Consider the following 16,747-nt stretch of genomic DNA (forward strand, 5'->3'; position numbering starts at 1 on the left):
TTGGTAAGCTAATGTTCATGCTCCTCTGCTGCCAAAGATCAGGCCCTGCAGTGTTTACTATGATGCTGCATGACTTTAAGCAACGTGGCCGAATATTGAAGAAAAAATGATTGCCAGTCTCTGCAACACAAGGTCAGACATGGATCAGAGTCTTTAAATAGACGAGTAACATTAATTATGTAGCAACTCCTGTTCAAAGAAGTGTTTGAAACTTCCTCGAGTAACGATTTGACCATCACAGCTCAAAATACACGTCTTGCCTTTCCACACAGGAGGTCTTTTTAATGCGTCTCACAGACTGACCCCGTCCTAACAGGGTCTATTCAAAGGAAATTTAAAAATGGATTAAATCTGGACAGAATTTATACACTTTTTCTTGTTTTTTTATTTATTTCTGTTTTATCAGTACTTGATCCAGATATACTTCAACGATGCAGATTTTTCCTTTAGCGATTTCTAACAAACCTGTGATGCCTTCTCAGAACAGCTGGGATTAAATTACACACCGCTGATTTCTCAATGCAGTTTGTTTGACTCCTTAACTCAGGCATCATTAATCCCCACACAAATATGCTGCTAATGAACAGGCAGCAATCCACGTGTAGTGAGCAACGACCAGGTTGAATCTTTAACTGCTTTCTTCATTTAAACGTGTTGTTAACATGGCAGCCCTCATTGATCCAACAACGTGACGTTCGTTTCTTCCTGGACTGTGAGTTATGAGCCTCTTAATGAGTTGGGTGATTGAGTACTGAGCTGGAAATGAGACAGAGGTGGCAAATGAAGCCAAGAGGGCAGAGTGTGAGGAAAAGGGAGTGGGTGGGTGGGTGTGATGTGAAGGGCTAAAAATACATATTTTGCACAGGAAGGTTCTCTAACAGTAAGTGACAAGACTCCTTCCTGATCTGTTTGCTGTTGCCCGGAAAACAAATAGTCATTAATTATCTCCTGTTATCTACACGCTAACAGCAGCGGAGTGGTTATTGTGCGACTGAAACCAATAAAGGGAAACAAAGACTGGTGTCATGTGTTTCAAATAACAAAAACCCACCAAGAACAAAAAAATTCATTAGTGCTCCAGGAAGACATCAACATGGAGCAGCTCTTTGAAGATTGCATACAGTTAATTTTATGTCACTGATTCATCGATTAGAGAGAACAAAATGAACCTCTGGAGTGCTGCTGTTCGATACCAGCTGGTGAGTAGACTATATATGCCTTTATTTTACAGACGGCTTTAATATTCGCTTTTTTCTTCTCCTTAAATTACATCTACTGATAGGAAAAGATTTAACGCAGCAGCTTAGTTTAAAGAGAAGCCCAGAATCTTTACTGTTTGTCATCTAAATTAAAAAACATTCAGTAAAGACCTAAAAATGGAGAAGTCATTCATTCAGTCTTACTGTGTCTTGCAAAAGTATTCGTGTCTCTTGAGCCTTTATAAATTTAGCTGTATTGTATTTTGGGGGAGATTTTATGAGTTTTACCAACACAAGAAAGAGCAAAATTATGTATCTGGAAAAAGAAATATGACATTGTTTTCAATTTTTTTTGACAAATAAAATCCTTGGAAATGTGGGGTACATTTGTAGTCACCCCTTCTACTCTGAGACCCATAAATAAAAACCCAGAGGACGAGTTCAGAACTGATAACATAGCTTCACAGTAGGATTTAGGATGTTGGATTTAACTGGAAAGTTCTAACACATGAACATGATCTCAGGCATCCTACTGGTGCAACTGACTCTTTACTTTACTCTCTTATCTGGCTGCAGAAACAAAACTCTAGACTGGAAAATAAATATAAATTATAAAGAAAAAGTTGTGTCCCTTCAGCTTTCATCTCATTGAACAAACTCCTGTGAAGATCCACTCCTCTGTGTTTCTTATGATGTGTTCAAGGAGACGCATAAGAGAAGGAAGACAAAGAGAGGGAAGGCTGTATTATCTATCTATCTATCTATCTATCTATCTATCTATCTATCTATCTATCTATCTATCTATCTATCTATCTATCTATCTATCTATCTATCTATCTATCTATCTATCTATCTATCTATCTATCTATCTATCTATCTATCTATCTATCTATCTATCTATCTATCTATCTATCTATCTATCTATCTATCTATCTATCTATCTATCTATCTACAGTATCTGTCTGTCTGTCTGTCTGTCTGTCTGTCTGTCTCTCATTTTAGTGCCACTTTGTATTTGGCTGTATTTGGTCAGATCACCTTCTTCTACATGTTTGGAAATTACTTTTTTTCTTTCAGTTTTCTGTATTGGTAAGATTTGTAGTTATCCCGTTGATAGTTCCTCCAAATCTGAGGAGGAACTATATCCATGCAGCTTCTCAAATGTCACCATCAGCCTAGTTGCCAGCTGTCTCTGACTGCTGCTCATGGCCAGTTTAGCTGGGCGGCCATGTCTGTGGATCTGACGTTGTGCCAAACTTTATGTTTCCAATTGATGGATTGAAAATTGGAAGGTGAGTTGTGCAAAACTTGGAATACTGTTTTATAACCTAAACCAGCTTTAAACTCATAGACAACTTGATCCCTGATGATATTAACTCTTGTTATTTACCAAAACAGCTGCTTTTACACTGCTGGATTCTGGAGGTAGTTAGTTGCATTTTATTTTATTTAGCAATATCAGAGTAAGAGGGGTTGGAGGGTGGGAGATACGCTTTTTGTTGACTGAATTAAAAAAACTGTACTTCAGTTTCCTTTAATTTTGATGAGCAGCCTTGTGCTGCTCATCAAAATAAAAAAGAACTTAGAAAATAGGAGGTGCTGAATACTTTTGCAAAACACAGCGAGCAACAAAAGTCTGCACACTTGAAGTTAGTTTACCTTAGCAGCAAACGATGAGCTGGGCTTCTCCAACAGGTCCCAGAGCTTCTTCCTCTTCTCGGAGCAGCATGTGGTGGTGAACTCCTCTCCGTCCCGCTCCCTCATGTTCTCGGCCTCCCTCTTCAGCTCCTCGTTCATCTGCTCCTTCTTCTGGTGATACCGGGCCTGGCAGCAGGACTCCAGGTAGATCTCGTCGATGCCCCAAAAGTCCAGCTCCTGGCTGAAGGAGAGGGCGCACATCTCCTCCATCATGTGCAGCTTCCCGGTGCGGTAGAAGTTCAGGATGGAGGTGAAGGCGCCAGGGTGCCGGTCAAAAAAATACTCGTTGTTGTCCAGGCTGTAGTCGTCACATATCTCCATGAGGGACTCGTGCGTGTTGCAGTCCCGCAGCTTGCCAAGCCGTGTGCGGGGCAGCCTATCCAGGGTCCTCCAGAGGACTTCGTGGAGAAGTCCCCCGACATTGAGTCTCACCCGGCGGGAGTGTGTCTTGGTCCGGATGATGTCTATGGTGTCCGGAGGCAGCGTGGTGGTCAACCGGGAGCCGGTTTTGATCATCTTCGCTCAGCTCAGTTGGACACTTGGAGAGCCTGGAAGACGCAGTCTGGGAGATTAGGGAGACATGATCCTGGAGATGACCGCATCAGGACCCCGCTTCGTGTCTTGTGCTTTGAAAAACAAGAGGAAGAAATTTTTTTTAATTATTCAGCGCCTGCTGAGCGGCCACCGCCGGTGTCCTACAGCAGCAATGTCAGGTGGTTTATCCACTCATCAGAGAACCAAATAGATATTTTAATCAGCTTTAAGAGGCACAGCCGAGTTTCTTGCTGACACGGGAGGTGGACAGCCGGGCCAATGATAAACTGGACTCAGAGTGGGATCGCTGTCCGGTGCTGAACATCCCCCCCAATCTGCCACCCCCGCCGGTCGGGTGCTGTCCGAGGTGCTGAAAGGTGTCAGTCCGGGTGGAAAAGCGTCCGGTTCCGGTCTAAGCTCGTCATATCATAAAGCTATGAAGTTGTGTGAATACAGAGATGAGCTGTTCTCGTATTAAGCCGAGCTAATACTGACACCGATTATCAACTTTGATTAAGAGCCCATAACACGCCGGGTTATCCCCCTAAGTAGAACCAGATGGACCTTGGGTAGATATCACACTTTTTTCCACCACGCTTATCCAAGCTTACATTGGCTCTTGCAAACATTGCGAGGGGAACAATAAACTTTTATGAGCGCAATAGGAAAATAAAATCAGCTCCAACGCCCCCATATTAAACAAACTAACAACGCAATATCTTAAAACACAGTCAATAAATAAGCATCACACTTACGCGTCTTCTTTACGTGACGATTCACCTCATGAAGCGAAATCAGCATCGTTTCGTTTGTAGGAGCGCAACAACTTGTTAATCCTGCCACACGCTCCTTCGCTCTGCCTGGAGTCGAGAGATGCATCATCAGCCGCGCTCAGACATGATGGAAAACACAATGCCAATACAAAAAAAAAATAAAATAAATAACAACGATAATAAAAATTAAAAAAAATAACAGCGCCAAGAAGTCTCTGTCTGCCTCTCGCAGCACTTCTGGAGTGAATCAACAAGTAGACTGCAGAGTGGAAGCGGGGATCCTGTCTGAATCTCGCCTCTGAGCAGCTTCCTGGCAGCGCTGAGTGGCTGTGACTGTGGACGGGATGCTGCTGGGGCTGATTTCACTCAGGCTCCTCCAGCGGCGGAGTCAGTGTGAAGTTAACCCTCACAGCGCCACAGCGTCGCGACTGATTGCGCTTTGTTACTTCGCTACTGGACATAATTGGAGTGGATTTTGATTTTGCCGTCGCGTTATGCTTCCAAGGAGTTTAGAAGTGACGTCTTATGTAAGGAAAGAGGGATAAAATAAAATCCTACTCACTTAATCTAATTGTATTTGATGGGGATCGTATGAAACACAAAAAAGTAGTGCATAATTGTCATGTGCAATAAAATTGATAGATTGTTGGATTAACATCCATTGCAACCAACAGCCTTTAAAGTGACATTGTTGGGAAATAAGTCCTACCAAGACTTGGCGTCCACCTAAACTAATATGGAGAGCATTCATCAGTAAACAACCAGAAGGCCCATAAGACTCTAAGGAAGCTACAGAAATGAACAGTTCAGTCAATCTGTTTTTACACAATCATAACACAGGACCTACATAAAGTGCATCTCTGACGGTTTCACATTAAACTTAGACAGTTTTTTGAGGTAGATTTGTGGTTTGGTTTTGAATGTGTTATGATCTTGTTTATTTTTTATTAATTTTTTTGTATGAACAAACACTAATACCTGACAAAATAGGTCAACAACTAGTCATAAATCTGATCTTTTTGAACAACTCAAACGTAAAAAGTCATTGTTGAAAGGAAGCAGTTACCAGTTTGCCATCATAACCAATATGATGGGTTATGATGGGTTAGAAATAACCCATATTTCTAATTCAGGAATATGGGTTATGAAGGCCAAAAATGAATATTTTTGTCCTTTGTGCAAAATGCCATGTGTGTCAGAAAACAAGAATGCACATCTTCTCAGAGAAACATGATGGCAGCATCATGTTGTGAGGTTGATTTTATTGATTTTATTACCAGAGGCAGAAAAGCTGGTCAGAGTTCATGGGCCAATGGACAGAGGTAAATACTGGAATACTGAATAAAAAAATACATAAATTGGTCAGAGACTGCAAAGAATTTAGATTAGTGATGGAGGTCGCACTTCCAGTAGACCAACAACCCGAAACATTCAGCCATAGTTACATTGGGATGGTTTATACTCATGCGTTAGAATGGCCCAGTCAAAGTCCAGACCCAAATCCCATTAGGAATCCGTGGCATTACTTTGAAACTACGGTACTGTTCAGAGAAGCTCTCTGTCCAGTCTGATGTAGCTTAAGTTATCTTTATAAGACAAATTGGCAAACATTCTGTCTCTACACGCATAAAGTTGGTAGAAACATAAAAGACTTGTGGTTCTACAACAGAGACGTCCAAAGTCACTTCTCAAGGCGTGGTATCCTGCATGTTCTAGATGTCTTTCTGATCCAACAAAAATAAATAAAATTCATAATTTATCTGGCCTCGGCAGAACGACAAACGGTGAAGAGCTAATTCAGACATTTGACTCAGCTGTGTTGAAGGATGGACACATCTAAAATATTAAGGACTCCAGCCCTTGGAAATATCTAATCTACAAAAGAACGACAGAGAGAGGGCTGCATACATAGTTAAAGCCACACTTTTCAGGTTTTAATTGGAAAATATTTGGTCAACCTTGCATTCTTTAAGATCTGTGATCTAAAATCTCAAGAGTTCAACAGGTATGCGTACAATTGCAAGGCACTGCATGTGTTTTTTTTATAGTTCTTTCAATGCTTCTGCTATGAGTTGTACTCTGTGATAGATACTCTCCTGTGAGTAAGAGGGACGAGTTGGAGCATAAACTGAAACGTTCCACTCAGATTCACTCTGCAAACAGCAGGCCTGTTTCTGCCGGTACCAGATCAGCTCTGTTTACTAGACAAGCGCCGCCCTCATTAAACTCACTCTGTAGTCAACATGAAGAACTCCCCAGCTTCCTAAAACAGTGAGCAGCAAATCACTGCAATTTTATTTTGTTACATTTTTATTGTTTTGTTTGCTTACAAAGGCAGACTAAAATATTTGACGCACCAACAAAAGAATATTCACAAAGTTCAGCAAACACATTACTCATTTTTATTGATAGAAAAAATAATGTTCTTATAAACACATACAACAATAAATACAAACGTACAAAAATTATATTGACAATATTAACAATGATTTCGCGATGAAATGTTTAAAATTTAACGCGTTGCTCTTGGCTTATATCTGACAAGCAGGTCTGCCTGAGGCTGCAGCATCCCAAACCCGTAACGGCTGGCATCTTTCTCCGGAAGCTGATCGCTGGAGTCACAGAGCTCCAGATCGTAGCTGGTCAGCAACACGTAAACAAATCTGAATCGTGAACACAGGCGAGAAACATAATTAGAACTTTCGACTTCAAAGCTGCAATTATTCTGATGAAATATGTGCAGGGCGCTCACTTTCTGATGGTATTGATGGCAAACTGCCTCCCCACGCAGCCATTGGTCCCTGCACCCCAGGGCATGGTGTAATATTTCAGCTTCTTTCCTCCTTTGTAAAAGTCCTTCTTCACTGATCCATCTTCATTCAGGAAACGGTTGAACTGGAATTTCTAGAGGGGTAACAAAGCAAAAATAAGATGCAAGAAATCACAAAAAAATTTAAATATGACTAAATGTGATGTTTGACAGTGGATATACAGCTCTGGAAAAAATTAAGAGACCACTCAAAAATGATCAGTTTCTCTGGTTTTACTTTTTATAGATATATGTTTGAGTAAAATTAACATAGTTCTTTAATTATATGAACTACTGACAACATGACTGCAAAATTCCAACCAAAAATTGGAAATGGGAAAATGAGAAATGGTCAAAATAATGAAAAAGATGCAGTGCTTTAATACCTCAAATAATGCAAAAAAATAGAAACAGTTCATGTTCATTTAGAAACAACAACATTGATGTTTTAACTCAGGAAGAGTTCAGAAATCAGTACTTTGTGGAACAACCCGGAGGTTTTCAATGGGGGTCAGTGCAGCGGGCTCTTATATATTTTCTGTATATATTTTCAAAGCAGACTTGCAGTGTCCTTCCCACGCCTATTAGCTCTGTTTCTGTTCTCATGCTCTGATAATCCCTGAGTAGCCCAGGGCTCTGGATCTGACCTCTCACTGGGCCGTTCAGGGTCAGCTTTGTGTGGCCGCTTATTCCCACCTTACATAAACCACTCTTGATATCAATTATGGTAAAACTTGCCTCCAACTAGTGGAGGAAGAAGAAAGACGCTGGAAACAAACCTGTGGCTCGGGGTGGACCTCTGGGTCCATCTGAGGGCTGACAAAGGGAAACAAACACAGCCTGTCTCCTTTTCTCAGCAGGTAATCCCCACCATCAGCCATGTGGAGGGTCTTGTCCCGCACTACCTCTCTTGTTATGAAGGGGGCAGCAGTGAGTCTAAGAGTCTCTTCCAAGACACTGTCTAAAATAAATCAAAACAAAAAATCACAATGACTGTGCGAACGAACAGACATGTTTATGTATTTTTAATCTTTACAATAAATATTTGCAACTAAACCAATGGATTTAGCTATTTTTCAGCTGCAACACACAGTTAGCATGTTATATTTATTTATATGTAAATGCTATTACAGTAATAAGCAAACGTATTGATACCCTTTTCACATTTTAATGTTTAAACCACTAACATTTTCAAAGATGGTACATGTATCCTGTCTGTATCAGTTTTAAAACATTTAGAGACTGAAGGTCCATTTTTCTTTTACAAGCTCAGTCAGACTGGTCGGAGTGCATCTGTGAAGATCAATTTTCCGCTCTTACATCAACATGCTTCGATCCCATTTTACACCAGGCTGTACGTTCATGATATCTGTGCTGATAGAAGGTAAACCTCCAATCTTCTGCAGCATCTAACATGTTTTCTTCCAGACCTGCCCTGTTATTAGCTCCATCTATCTTCCCATGAACTCCGATCAGTTTCCTGTCTATGCTAAAGAAAAGCATCACCACAGCATTTTGCTGACACCGCCATTTTGTTTCACAGTGGGATGGTGTGTTTTTATGCAGGTCTGGAAGTTTAATTTTAGTCTCATCACCTTCTATGTATGCTGGGTCTCCTTCACTGCTTGTGACAGACTGCAACAGGGATTTTCTTTTTCTTTTTTTTTTTTTACAATCATGCCATTTTTTCATAAAAGCCAGATTTGTGGAGGGCATGAATAATAGATGTTCTATAAACAGATTCTCCCAACCTGAGCTGTTGATTTTTGCAGGTCAGCAGGAATCTATTGTGGGGTAAAAGGGACTGAATATGAATGAATGGCACATTTTGGCATCCTGCATGATTTTGCTTCTACCTCACAAATATGCACTACTCTGTGTTGGTCTGTCAAATAATGTGCCAATAAAACATATTCACGTTTTGTTGCTGTAAACATAAAAAAATGAAAAGCTCCTAGTGGTATTAATACTTTTTAATTATTCTAAAAATACATCCAAAGTAAAGCAGAAAAATGCTAATCTGGTAACAAAAACAACAATAAAGCCCTCACCAAACACTGGGGTCTTCGTGGATTTGTCCATGAGAGGAGTCCCTGAACTCGCCATCTGTGAAATCTGGCCAAACTCTCTCTTCACTGCCGTCAGGGCTTCAGGGTTTGTCAACAAGTAGCCCAAAAGCCAAAATGCAGCAGGACCGACATTTCCCTGGAAACACACAGATGGAAAAAAAACCCCTCACATGAGCATGGTGTGATAAGATCCCCCACTCTGGTGTTGCATAGTGACGGCGCAGGTGGCTGTTTGTTAACGGCAAATAAAAAAATCACGTGACATCCACAGATCTAAAATCTACCTTCTGGTTGGAGTTGTGACAGAACACAGCCTTTATTTAAATTTAGGGGTTTTTTTGTAATTACATGAAAAGCCTAATGATTTTTTTTATTTAGTGCTGGAAGACAGATAAGAACGGTTTCCTTTCATGTGTCTGGGAAGAGGAGAGCCATGCTCTGGTTTGTCTCACTTCTGGCAAAGCCCAGTGCAGTAATGGTTTACTTAAAAAGGAAAGCCAGTGGAAACCTGAGGTCCCCTGCCATCTGCCTGCATTCAAGGGCAGGACGATCAGCACTACAGCAAAGCTTGTGACTAAAATACACACGCTAGAAAACAGAACTGTAGCAGTAAATATAATCACTTTTTCATTTATCAGTATTTCTCGTAGTAGAAATTTCACATGGACATACAAAAAGAAGGATTAAAATAGGAAACATCTCTCTCTGTCATGTTTTAGTGTATTTTAATTATATATTTTTTTTTTATCTAAAAAGCTAATTCATGTGTATTTATGCTCTGGAAACAAATAGAGCTGCAGCTGTACCAATAAGTTTTCTCTTGACTAAACACTGATTTCTGGTTGTTTTTGAGGTCTGAACTGCAAATTCTATTATTGTTTTTTAACGACCATCATATAAAAAAGGAAAAGGTTTTTCAGTAGAGTTGCATCAGAGAAAAACAGCTTCTGGAGCAGACTTTCTATGTTTCATCATGATTTTTAAAAAAAACAAAAAACACCAGGAACATCTTTAATGTTACATATCACAGTGTGAAAAATGTGTATTCTTCTAAATTCTTCTTAGACACATTAGACAGATTTGTATCCATTCTCATGTCAAAATGTTTAAGTAGAGATGCACAAGAGATCAGAATCAACTTGGCTGATACATTTATAGATCAGAGAAAGTGGGAGATCTTCAATCTGATACATGTATTGAAAAGGAAAATTTAATTTGTCTGTATTTGTACAATCAGGGATGATTAAGAGAAAACTGGCTGATTCTGCTCTAGAAGCTGATTTTCCTCAACACTGGCATCAAGTGCCAACAGTTTTGTCCTGTATCAAAAGACAACAGCACCACCATGTGACTAAAAGGGAAACTGCATCTCCTTTTCATTTTGAGAGTCACTTTCTTTGGAGACAACAAACAGAATACATAATAAAACTCTAATAAAGACAGGGTTATGCCATGTTAATGTGACAGAGCAGCAAGCTTTTCTAACTTACAGACATAATCACAGTCAGAAATCCAGGCTTTGTTTTCACTGAATGCCAATCCCACACGAGCTGACTCACCTGCGTGGCCCAGAGTTGCATCAGGACGGCCCTTCTTTGCATCTCTTCGTCCACGCCATCCTCTGTCAGGAGCTGCCTGTAGGCGTGGAGCCAGAGGCTTGACCCAGAGTCTTCTGTGAGACCTGCTGGAGCCAGCAGCTCCCAGAGCTTTCTCTGAATGCTCTGTGCAGTCCTCTTCTCCTCTGTCACACACAGATAAACAGAGCAAAAGTGAGCGTGTGAATAAGTCACAGAAAAAAAAAAAAAAAAAAAATCAAAAAGAAAAACATAAGCAGTCCGATTCAGTGACATTGTCATGTTTTACTGCAGTGAGGGTGGATGGATGATGGAAATCTCCAAAATAAAAAAGGGGATGAGAAGAAACAACAGCAGAGGGATTTCTATGTTTGTTTTGATAGATACGAGTTACATCACTGTTAGTGGAGCAAAATTAGTCACACAGGACTCAGACACTATGTAAGCAGCTGAGTAAGAGCAGCTCCCCATAACTACCTCTAAACAAATCTAAGACTATATTTTGATGATGTCAAACTACATTAACTAGTGACAGACGTAAAAACCAAAAAACTACATTTACTCATACTGGTAAAACTCCTCCTTTATTGACTTAGCTTTACCAAACGTAATCTCTCTTGCCCTTTTTCCACATTTTCTCACCCTGCAACCACAAATTTCCATTTATTTCATTGAGATTATGTTTGTTAAAGAACTTTAGTGATCTAAAAGCATTATGACAAACAGGGAACACAGCAAACAACTCATGGATAAACTTGTGAAGAAGTGTAAACAAAAGCTAGGCCAATAAGGCAACATCGCAATTTCAGAGATCACTGTTTAATAATTCACAACCTTAAAATGTAAAGATTAGGCACAAATGCACTCCTATCAAGACACGAACAGAAAGCCGAGGAGAGAGCATTAATAAGAGAAGCTCCTAAAATGGTTGCATTGGAGGAGCTGCAGAAATGCTCAGCTTAGGTGTGAAAATTTGCTGACAGGACAACTAAGAGTCACACATGGAACAAATCTGACCTTTATTAAGTAAAGGTCACATTCTAATGTCTAATGCTTAATGTTTAACAATAGACTGTTAAACATGTCTAATGTTTTTGCCATGCATTCAAACATGTGCAAAACTGGTACGGACTAAAAATATATCAAAACCAATAATAATCATTTTCCCTCTTCTTCATAATGATGGCTTAACTCTTGGCTTACCACAAAAAACATCCCAATTAAATTTACATCAAAGTTTGAGGTTCCAATGTGGCAACATTTGAAACAATTCAAAGCTTATGAATACTTTTTGTGAAGCATCTAATTTCCTTGAATTAAATGTTTCAGAAGCTTTTCAAAGAGATCCAGCCTGTCTCTGTACCTTTCCTCAGAGTCCCTCTCGCCAGACTGCATAGGACGCCGTCGAGCTTCTTATATTCCTCATAAACTCTTGAGGGATCTGTGCTGTTGTTGTTTTGTTCTCCTCCAAACAGCGTCAGGTAACCCGCCCTGCAGAGAGAAAAGAAAAAAAAGGATGAAGAATGATTAAGTCAATGAATGCTACACTCATTCTGTTGATGAACAGATAAACAGCCCAGACAGTTTTTCATTTTAAAAGCCCACAACGCATATCATTTGAATTTTTCCACTCGCACGCCTCGTCGATGTGCGGGATCTCCAAATTGTAGACACAAATGTATAAAAGGAAACAATCGTACACTGTTTCATGTGACCCTCTCCCTCTTTAGCTTACTTAACAGTTGTAGTAAAGTTACAGTTGGAAACATATCGTCCATCTGCCAAGATTGTTAAGCCGGAAAGGTGACCTCAATGCGTTTCTCCAGCGATGCTTACAAACAGAAAACCTCCAAATGAAGTAGTGTGTAAACTGTTTACCTAAAGGGTCTTTAGTCACATTCCTGTTACAACAGCCAAGAGTATTTGAGTGTGGGAAGACGTTCTTTTTTTTCATACTTAAAGAGTAAGCTGTAGGAGAGGTGGAACAAGCCCTCCTCCTTCCAGTTCCTCTGGTTGAGCGGCATTTCGGTTTTCAGCAAGGTCTCCAGGTTTCGACTCATAGTGCTGTTGAGCGTTGATAAACTCCCTCCCATAAAGTGCCTGCAGACACAAAATGTTTAAGAGGAGAGCAGAAAAGGTAAATTGCAGGGAATCTTGTAAAAATGCCTCACAGACTGATAGTAAAGCTAAAAAGCATAATTAGGGAGTTGCTGACTGGACATATTAGGCAAGAGGCAAGTGCAAGAAGCCAAAGAGCTCTTCCCCAAAAATACTTTCTTTATGTTTAATTCCCTTCAGAAAGAGACTTAAAATTCACAAGAAAATATTTCTGTTCTTCAATAAAAAGAGAACTGGATAATGACAAAAGGAGAAAAACAAAAATAGGAAGCAGATAAAGAGGAATAACCACAGCGATGAAAAGACGACATAAATGGCTTGAGCCATTAAATAATGACCTTTTCATCATCGTCTTGGCTTTCTCTGGCTGGTAAAGAGGGAGCCGCAGGTTAAAAATACGCTCCATGAGCACCTGAGCGTAGCGCCCGAAGTCCAGCGAATCTGGGTCATTGATGACTTCATCGTAAGAGTGTGGATCCAGCAGCAAGGTCACATAGCGGCCTGCAGCACGCACCTATGCATCCAGAGAAGTAAGAATGGATGAGAAGATTTTAAATTTCTCATTAAAAATACATCTTGTGACACTTGGTTTTTATGGTTACTTTACACATAGGGAATTAAAAAAAAAATAACAAAAATTTGATTGAATACTAAAGGTTCCTCTGGGTTAATTACATTTTGTTACAAAAATATAAAATGTGTTCTACAATAATCTGGAGTAAAGTCCTCTGGAAAATTGGTCTCTCCCAGGGTAGATTTTAAATGACAGAAACAGAAAGCAAAAACATTCAGAGAAAACATGATCAACATTCACTTCTCTATGTAAAGACTCTAAACTCGCCCAAAGCTGCAGGTTTTTCAAGATCAACAGGAATGAACCTCATCTTCAAAATGATCTACAGTGAGTGAGTAAAAACAAAATACAATCTGCCACAAAGAACTCGTGCTGAGTATTTCAATACTTCCTCGGTTAATTTCATGCAGCTGAACTTAGATTTCTTTCCAGATAAAGAACAACTTTCACATCCAGCTGTTACTTTACAGTAGACGGTATTTGAGGAGTTTAAAACTCCTTACTTACCGTGAATATGTTGCCATGTTTCAGCTTCATTCGGGTTATGAACTTGGATGCATCTTTTCCAAACTCAAGTGCATGACCCAACCATGGGATTAGTCCTCTGTCCAGAGGCGGCTCAGTTTTGTATCTAAAGGAAAGGAAATTAAAACAAAAGACACATCGTACACATGAGTTAATATTTGGAACCAATATCAAAGCGCATTTTGTTATGTTGTTTCCATCGTTATAAGAGATGTGATTCAAAGCACATACTTCTGTATTAGTAGATAATAATTATGCCTAATTACAACAACAAAACAAAAATAAAAGCTTGAGGCAAAAGGCATTTTGAATTTGATTTGTAGCCTGTCTGTATTTTTTAAACTTGAACTTCATAGTTTAATTTATATGAGATAGATCCTCCATTTTATAGCTTGTTACAATTTCCCTTTCGTGTGTAACACAGACATTTTTCTGCACTCATCAAATCGTTACAATAAAGTCTTCTTTGTAGTTGTTCATCGTCATGAGCTCAGACTGACTTACCTCCAGCGGTGTGTGAGGAGAAAACACAGCAGAACCAGCACAGGGAATATCCAGATCATCTTTGCTCAACTTTCTCCTCCGCGGAGTCGCGATGCTCCCACCAGCGTCTCGCTGGCTTTTATACTCTCGCGCAGGCGCAGTTGCTCAATAGCGCGCTCGAGCCGCTGAACACGTTTTTCCTCTAGTTTTACTTTCAAGTGAAATACCGAAAAAAGGGCAGACTTCCTAAATTAATTTGTTAACGTTTTGTATGTCATTAAAAGAAGAAAATAAAGTAGATTATTTAAAATGAATTGCTCCACCACGGAGTGTTTTCTTCAGAGGTAGATATTTTTCAGTAGAATTTGCATTTGTGATTAGGGTTTGTGTTCCTTCTCCAAAGCAAATGCTTTGGACAAGAACCGGAAGAATTATGTTTGTTTGTTTGTTTTTTAACTGCTGGGAATATCCCTTTGAAGAACAATTCCTGTTACTGTTCACGTATTCTACTGTTCGATATCTGAGTCACAACACTTGTGCTTAGTTTTTATTAGATCAGCACCTACAATAATGAATGGATATACGGGCAAAAAAGGGCAACTGCGTTTCCTCCTATGGTAGCATTGTAAAATATCCCTGAGGGCAAACAATGAAGGAATGGATGGATAGGTGGGTGGATGGGTAGACAGACAGATAGTAAAACAAATGTTGTGTTTAAGTGTTGTTCTCTCTGCTAAACTTCCATAAACGTTACAATGATTCAGTCTCTTTAGCAGGCGGCTGCTGTTTGTAGATCCCAAGATTACATTTTAGGCTTTAAGGCTTCACTTAGTATTTGGATGCCTGTTGAATCACCCTCTCCCCTATAATGTTAACTCTCACTGCCGCAGTTAGTTGAACACAAAACTAATGATTTTTGTAACATATTTTACTAGAAAGTTTGGATGAATGCCGGACAGAGACTAAGCCAAAGAGCTGCAGCTTACATCAGACAGCTTATTAGTTTATGTTTCCTGGCAGTTTTACATGATTTACAAAACATTGCTGAGATTCTTATGAATACTTGTGTTGTATGTTGAAATAAAAATAAAATTACAGGGAAAAAATGCTTAGTCTAAATCCAGTTACACTTTGACTAAATATCTAAATCAGATTTACGCACAATTGCGTAAATCTGTCATGTTTTTATGGATTCTGATTGTACGGATGTTTCTGTCTCAAAGGTTTGGGCTGTACTAATGGGATGTTCTCCATTGCGTTTAAATTGTGTGGTGTCTCATCAGTGTTGCTACATTCATCTCCTTCACTATTGGAGATGAGTCTCTCTTCGTTATTGCTGATGTAACAAGGTGTCGGCCAGTTATAAAACAATGACATGTCTGAAACTATACATGCTATTTCCTATTTTAGATAAGTAAGGATTACCATTGTTTTCTCTTTATTACGTAACAGTAATAAAAAAAAAATTAATTCAGAATTAATTTCCTTACGTTTTTGTCGTCTTTAAACTGTATGACTTCCATAAGGATTTCTTCCACACATTTCTCACAATAGCTTGCTGGTATTCTGACCCATTCCTCCTGACAGAACTGGTGTAAACAAGTTGGATTTGATGGCTGCTTTGCTTGCGCACAACCTTTCAGCTCTGTCTTTGTGACCAAGATCAAGGCTTTGTTGGCTTTAAGCCACTTGGTAATTAATTTTATGGGGCGGATATTATGATTGTCTATTTGACTCACCTATGCACAAGTTTTAACTCAGAGGCTGTCTTGAAATGTTGCTTCAATATTTCCACATAAATTGATTTTCTCACGATAAGGTGCATCAGTCCCTCTGGCAGGCAAACATAACAAATATAACAAACGTTACCGTTTCGTCAGACCTAAGGGGAAGTTTTCCAAAAGAAGAGAAAGGATTGTTGTCCCAAAGTGAGTTTGTCAACTGTAATCCAGTTTTGGGGGTATTGGATTCATCCTCACAGTATTGGATTCATCCTATTGCTTTTCCACCCATGTTACAACAGGTTTTGTGTCAGAATAAACGATGACGCTTCCTGACTAGCCTCAGTTGACATCTTCACAAGGCCTTTTGTGTTTGTTCTAGGTTTGATGCAATGGTGTTGGACTGAAACAGCTGGAATTTAGAACCCGTCTTTTTCCCTGTTGGGTATGACGGCTTTACATTCACAGGCTATTTATATTTGAACATAACTGTTTATTTATTGATTTCTCCATGATGTCACACAAGGAGTCGACGTGTTTGAGGTGTTGGCTTGAAACGCATTTACAGGTGTGCCTGCATTTGCCTGAAACAAGGTGAATGAACCAATCAGAAGGTTACAAACTGAAGGCACTCGTTCAAAAGAAGAAGTTCAGTTACCTTCGGCTGAAG

At 39.6% G+C, this 16,747-nt stretch overlaps 2 protein-coding genes across 2 annotated transcripts in view; both read right to left on the reverse strand.

Annotated features, from left to right (window-relative positions):
• The window catches only part of LOC114135634 (potassium voltage-gated channel subfamily B member 1), a 38,819-nt gene extending 34,277 nt beyond the window's left edge, over window positions 1-4,542 (reverse strand). Inside the window, exons 1-2 of the mRNA XM_028003078.1 lie at window positions 4,187-4,542; window positions 2,859-3,523 (exon numbers count right to left, since the gene is read on the reverse strand). Coding sequence (XP_027858879.1) covers window positions 2,859-3,413 — 555 coding nt within the window. The 5' untranslated portion in view covers window positions 3,414-3,523; window positions 4,187-4,542. The remainder of the gene's footprint in view (window positions 1-2,858; window positions 3,524-4,186) is intronic.
• Window positions 4,543-6,583: 2,041 nt separating this feature from the next.
• On the reverse strand, window positions 6,584-14,436 carry LOC114135636 (prostacyclin synthase-like). Its single transcript, XM_028003080.1, has 10 exons — window positions 14,378-14,436; window positions 13,856-13,979; window positions 13,113-13,288; window positions 12,613-12,756; window positions 12,020-12,147; window positions 10,642-10,823; window positions 9,065-9,218; window positions 7,793-7,974; window positions 6,957-7,108; window positions 6,584-6,867 (listed from the first exon to the last, which is right to left on the reverse strand). The coding sequence occupies exons 1-10, from the start codon at window positions 14,434-14,436 to the stop codon at window positions 6,717-6,719; spliced, it is 1,452 nt and encodes a 483-aa protein (XP_027858881.1). The 3' UTR covers window positions 6,584-6,716.
• Between the last annotated feature and the right edge of the window lie 2,311 nt (window positions 14,437-16,747).

The sequence above is a fragment of the Xiphophorus couchianus genome, chromosome 20, assembly GCF_001444195.1.
Source record: "Xiphophorus couchianus chromosome 20, X_couchianus-1.0, whole genome shotgun sequence".
Taxonomy (NCBI): domain Eukaryota; kingdom Metazoa; phylum Chordata; class Actinopteri; order Cyprinodontiformes; family Poeciliidae; genus Xiphophorus; species Xiphophorus couchianus.

What these genes read in the sequence shown, in the direction of transcription:
- LOC114135636 (XM_028003080.1), bottom strand. Translation starts at nt 14,436, where the DNA reads ATGATCTGGATATTCCCTGTGCTGGTTCTGCTGTGTTTTCTCCTCACA. An exon ending in TCCTACAGCTTACTCTTTAA is followed by an intron (nt 12,148 to 12,612) that starts GTATGAAAAAAA and finishes TTCTCTCTGCAG; the next exon opens with GGCGGGTTACCTGACGCTGT. An exon ending in TGCAACTCTGGGCCACGCAG is followed by an intron (nt 9,219 to 10,641) that starts GTGAGTCAGCTC and finishes GTGTGTTTCCAG; the next exon opens with GGAAATGTCGGTCCTGCTGC.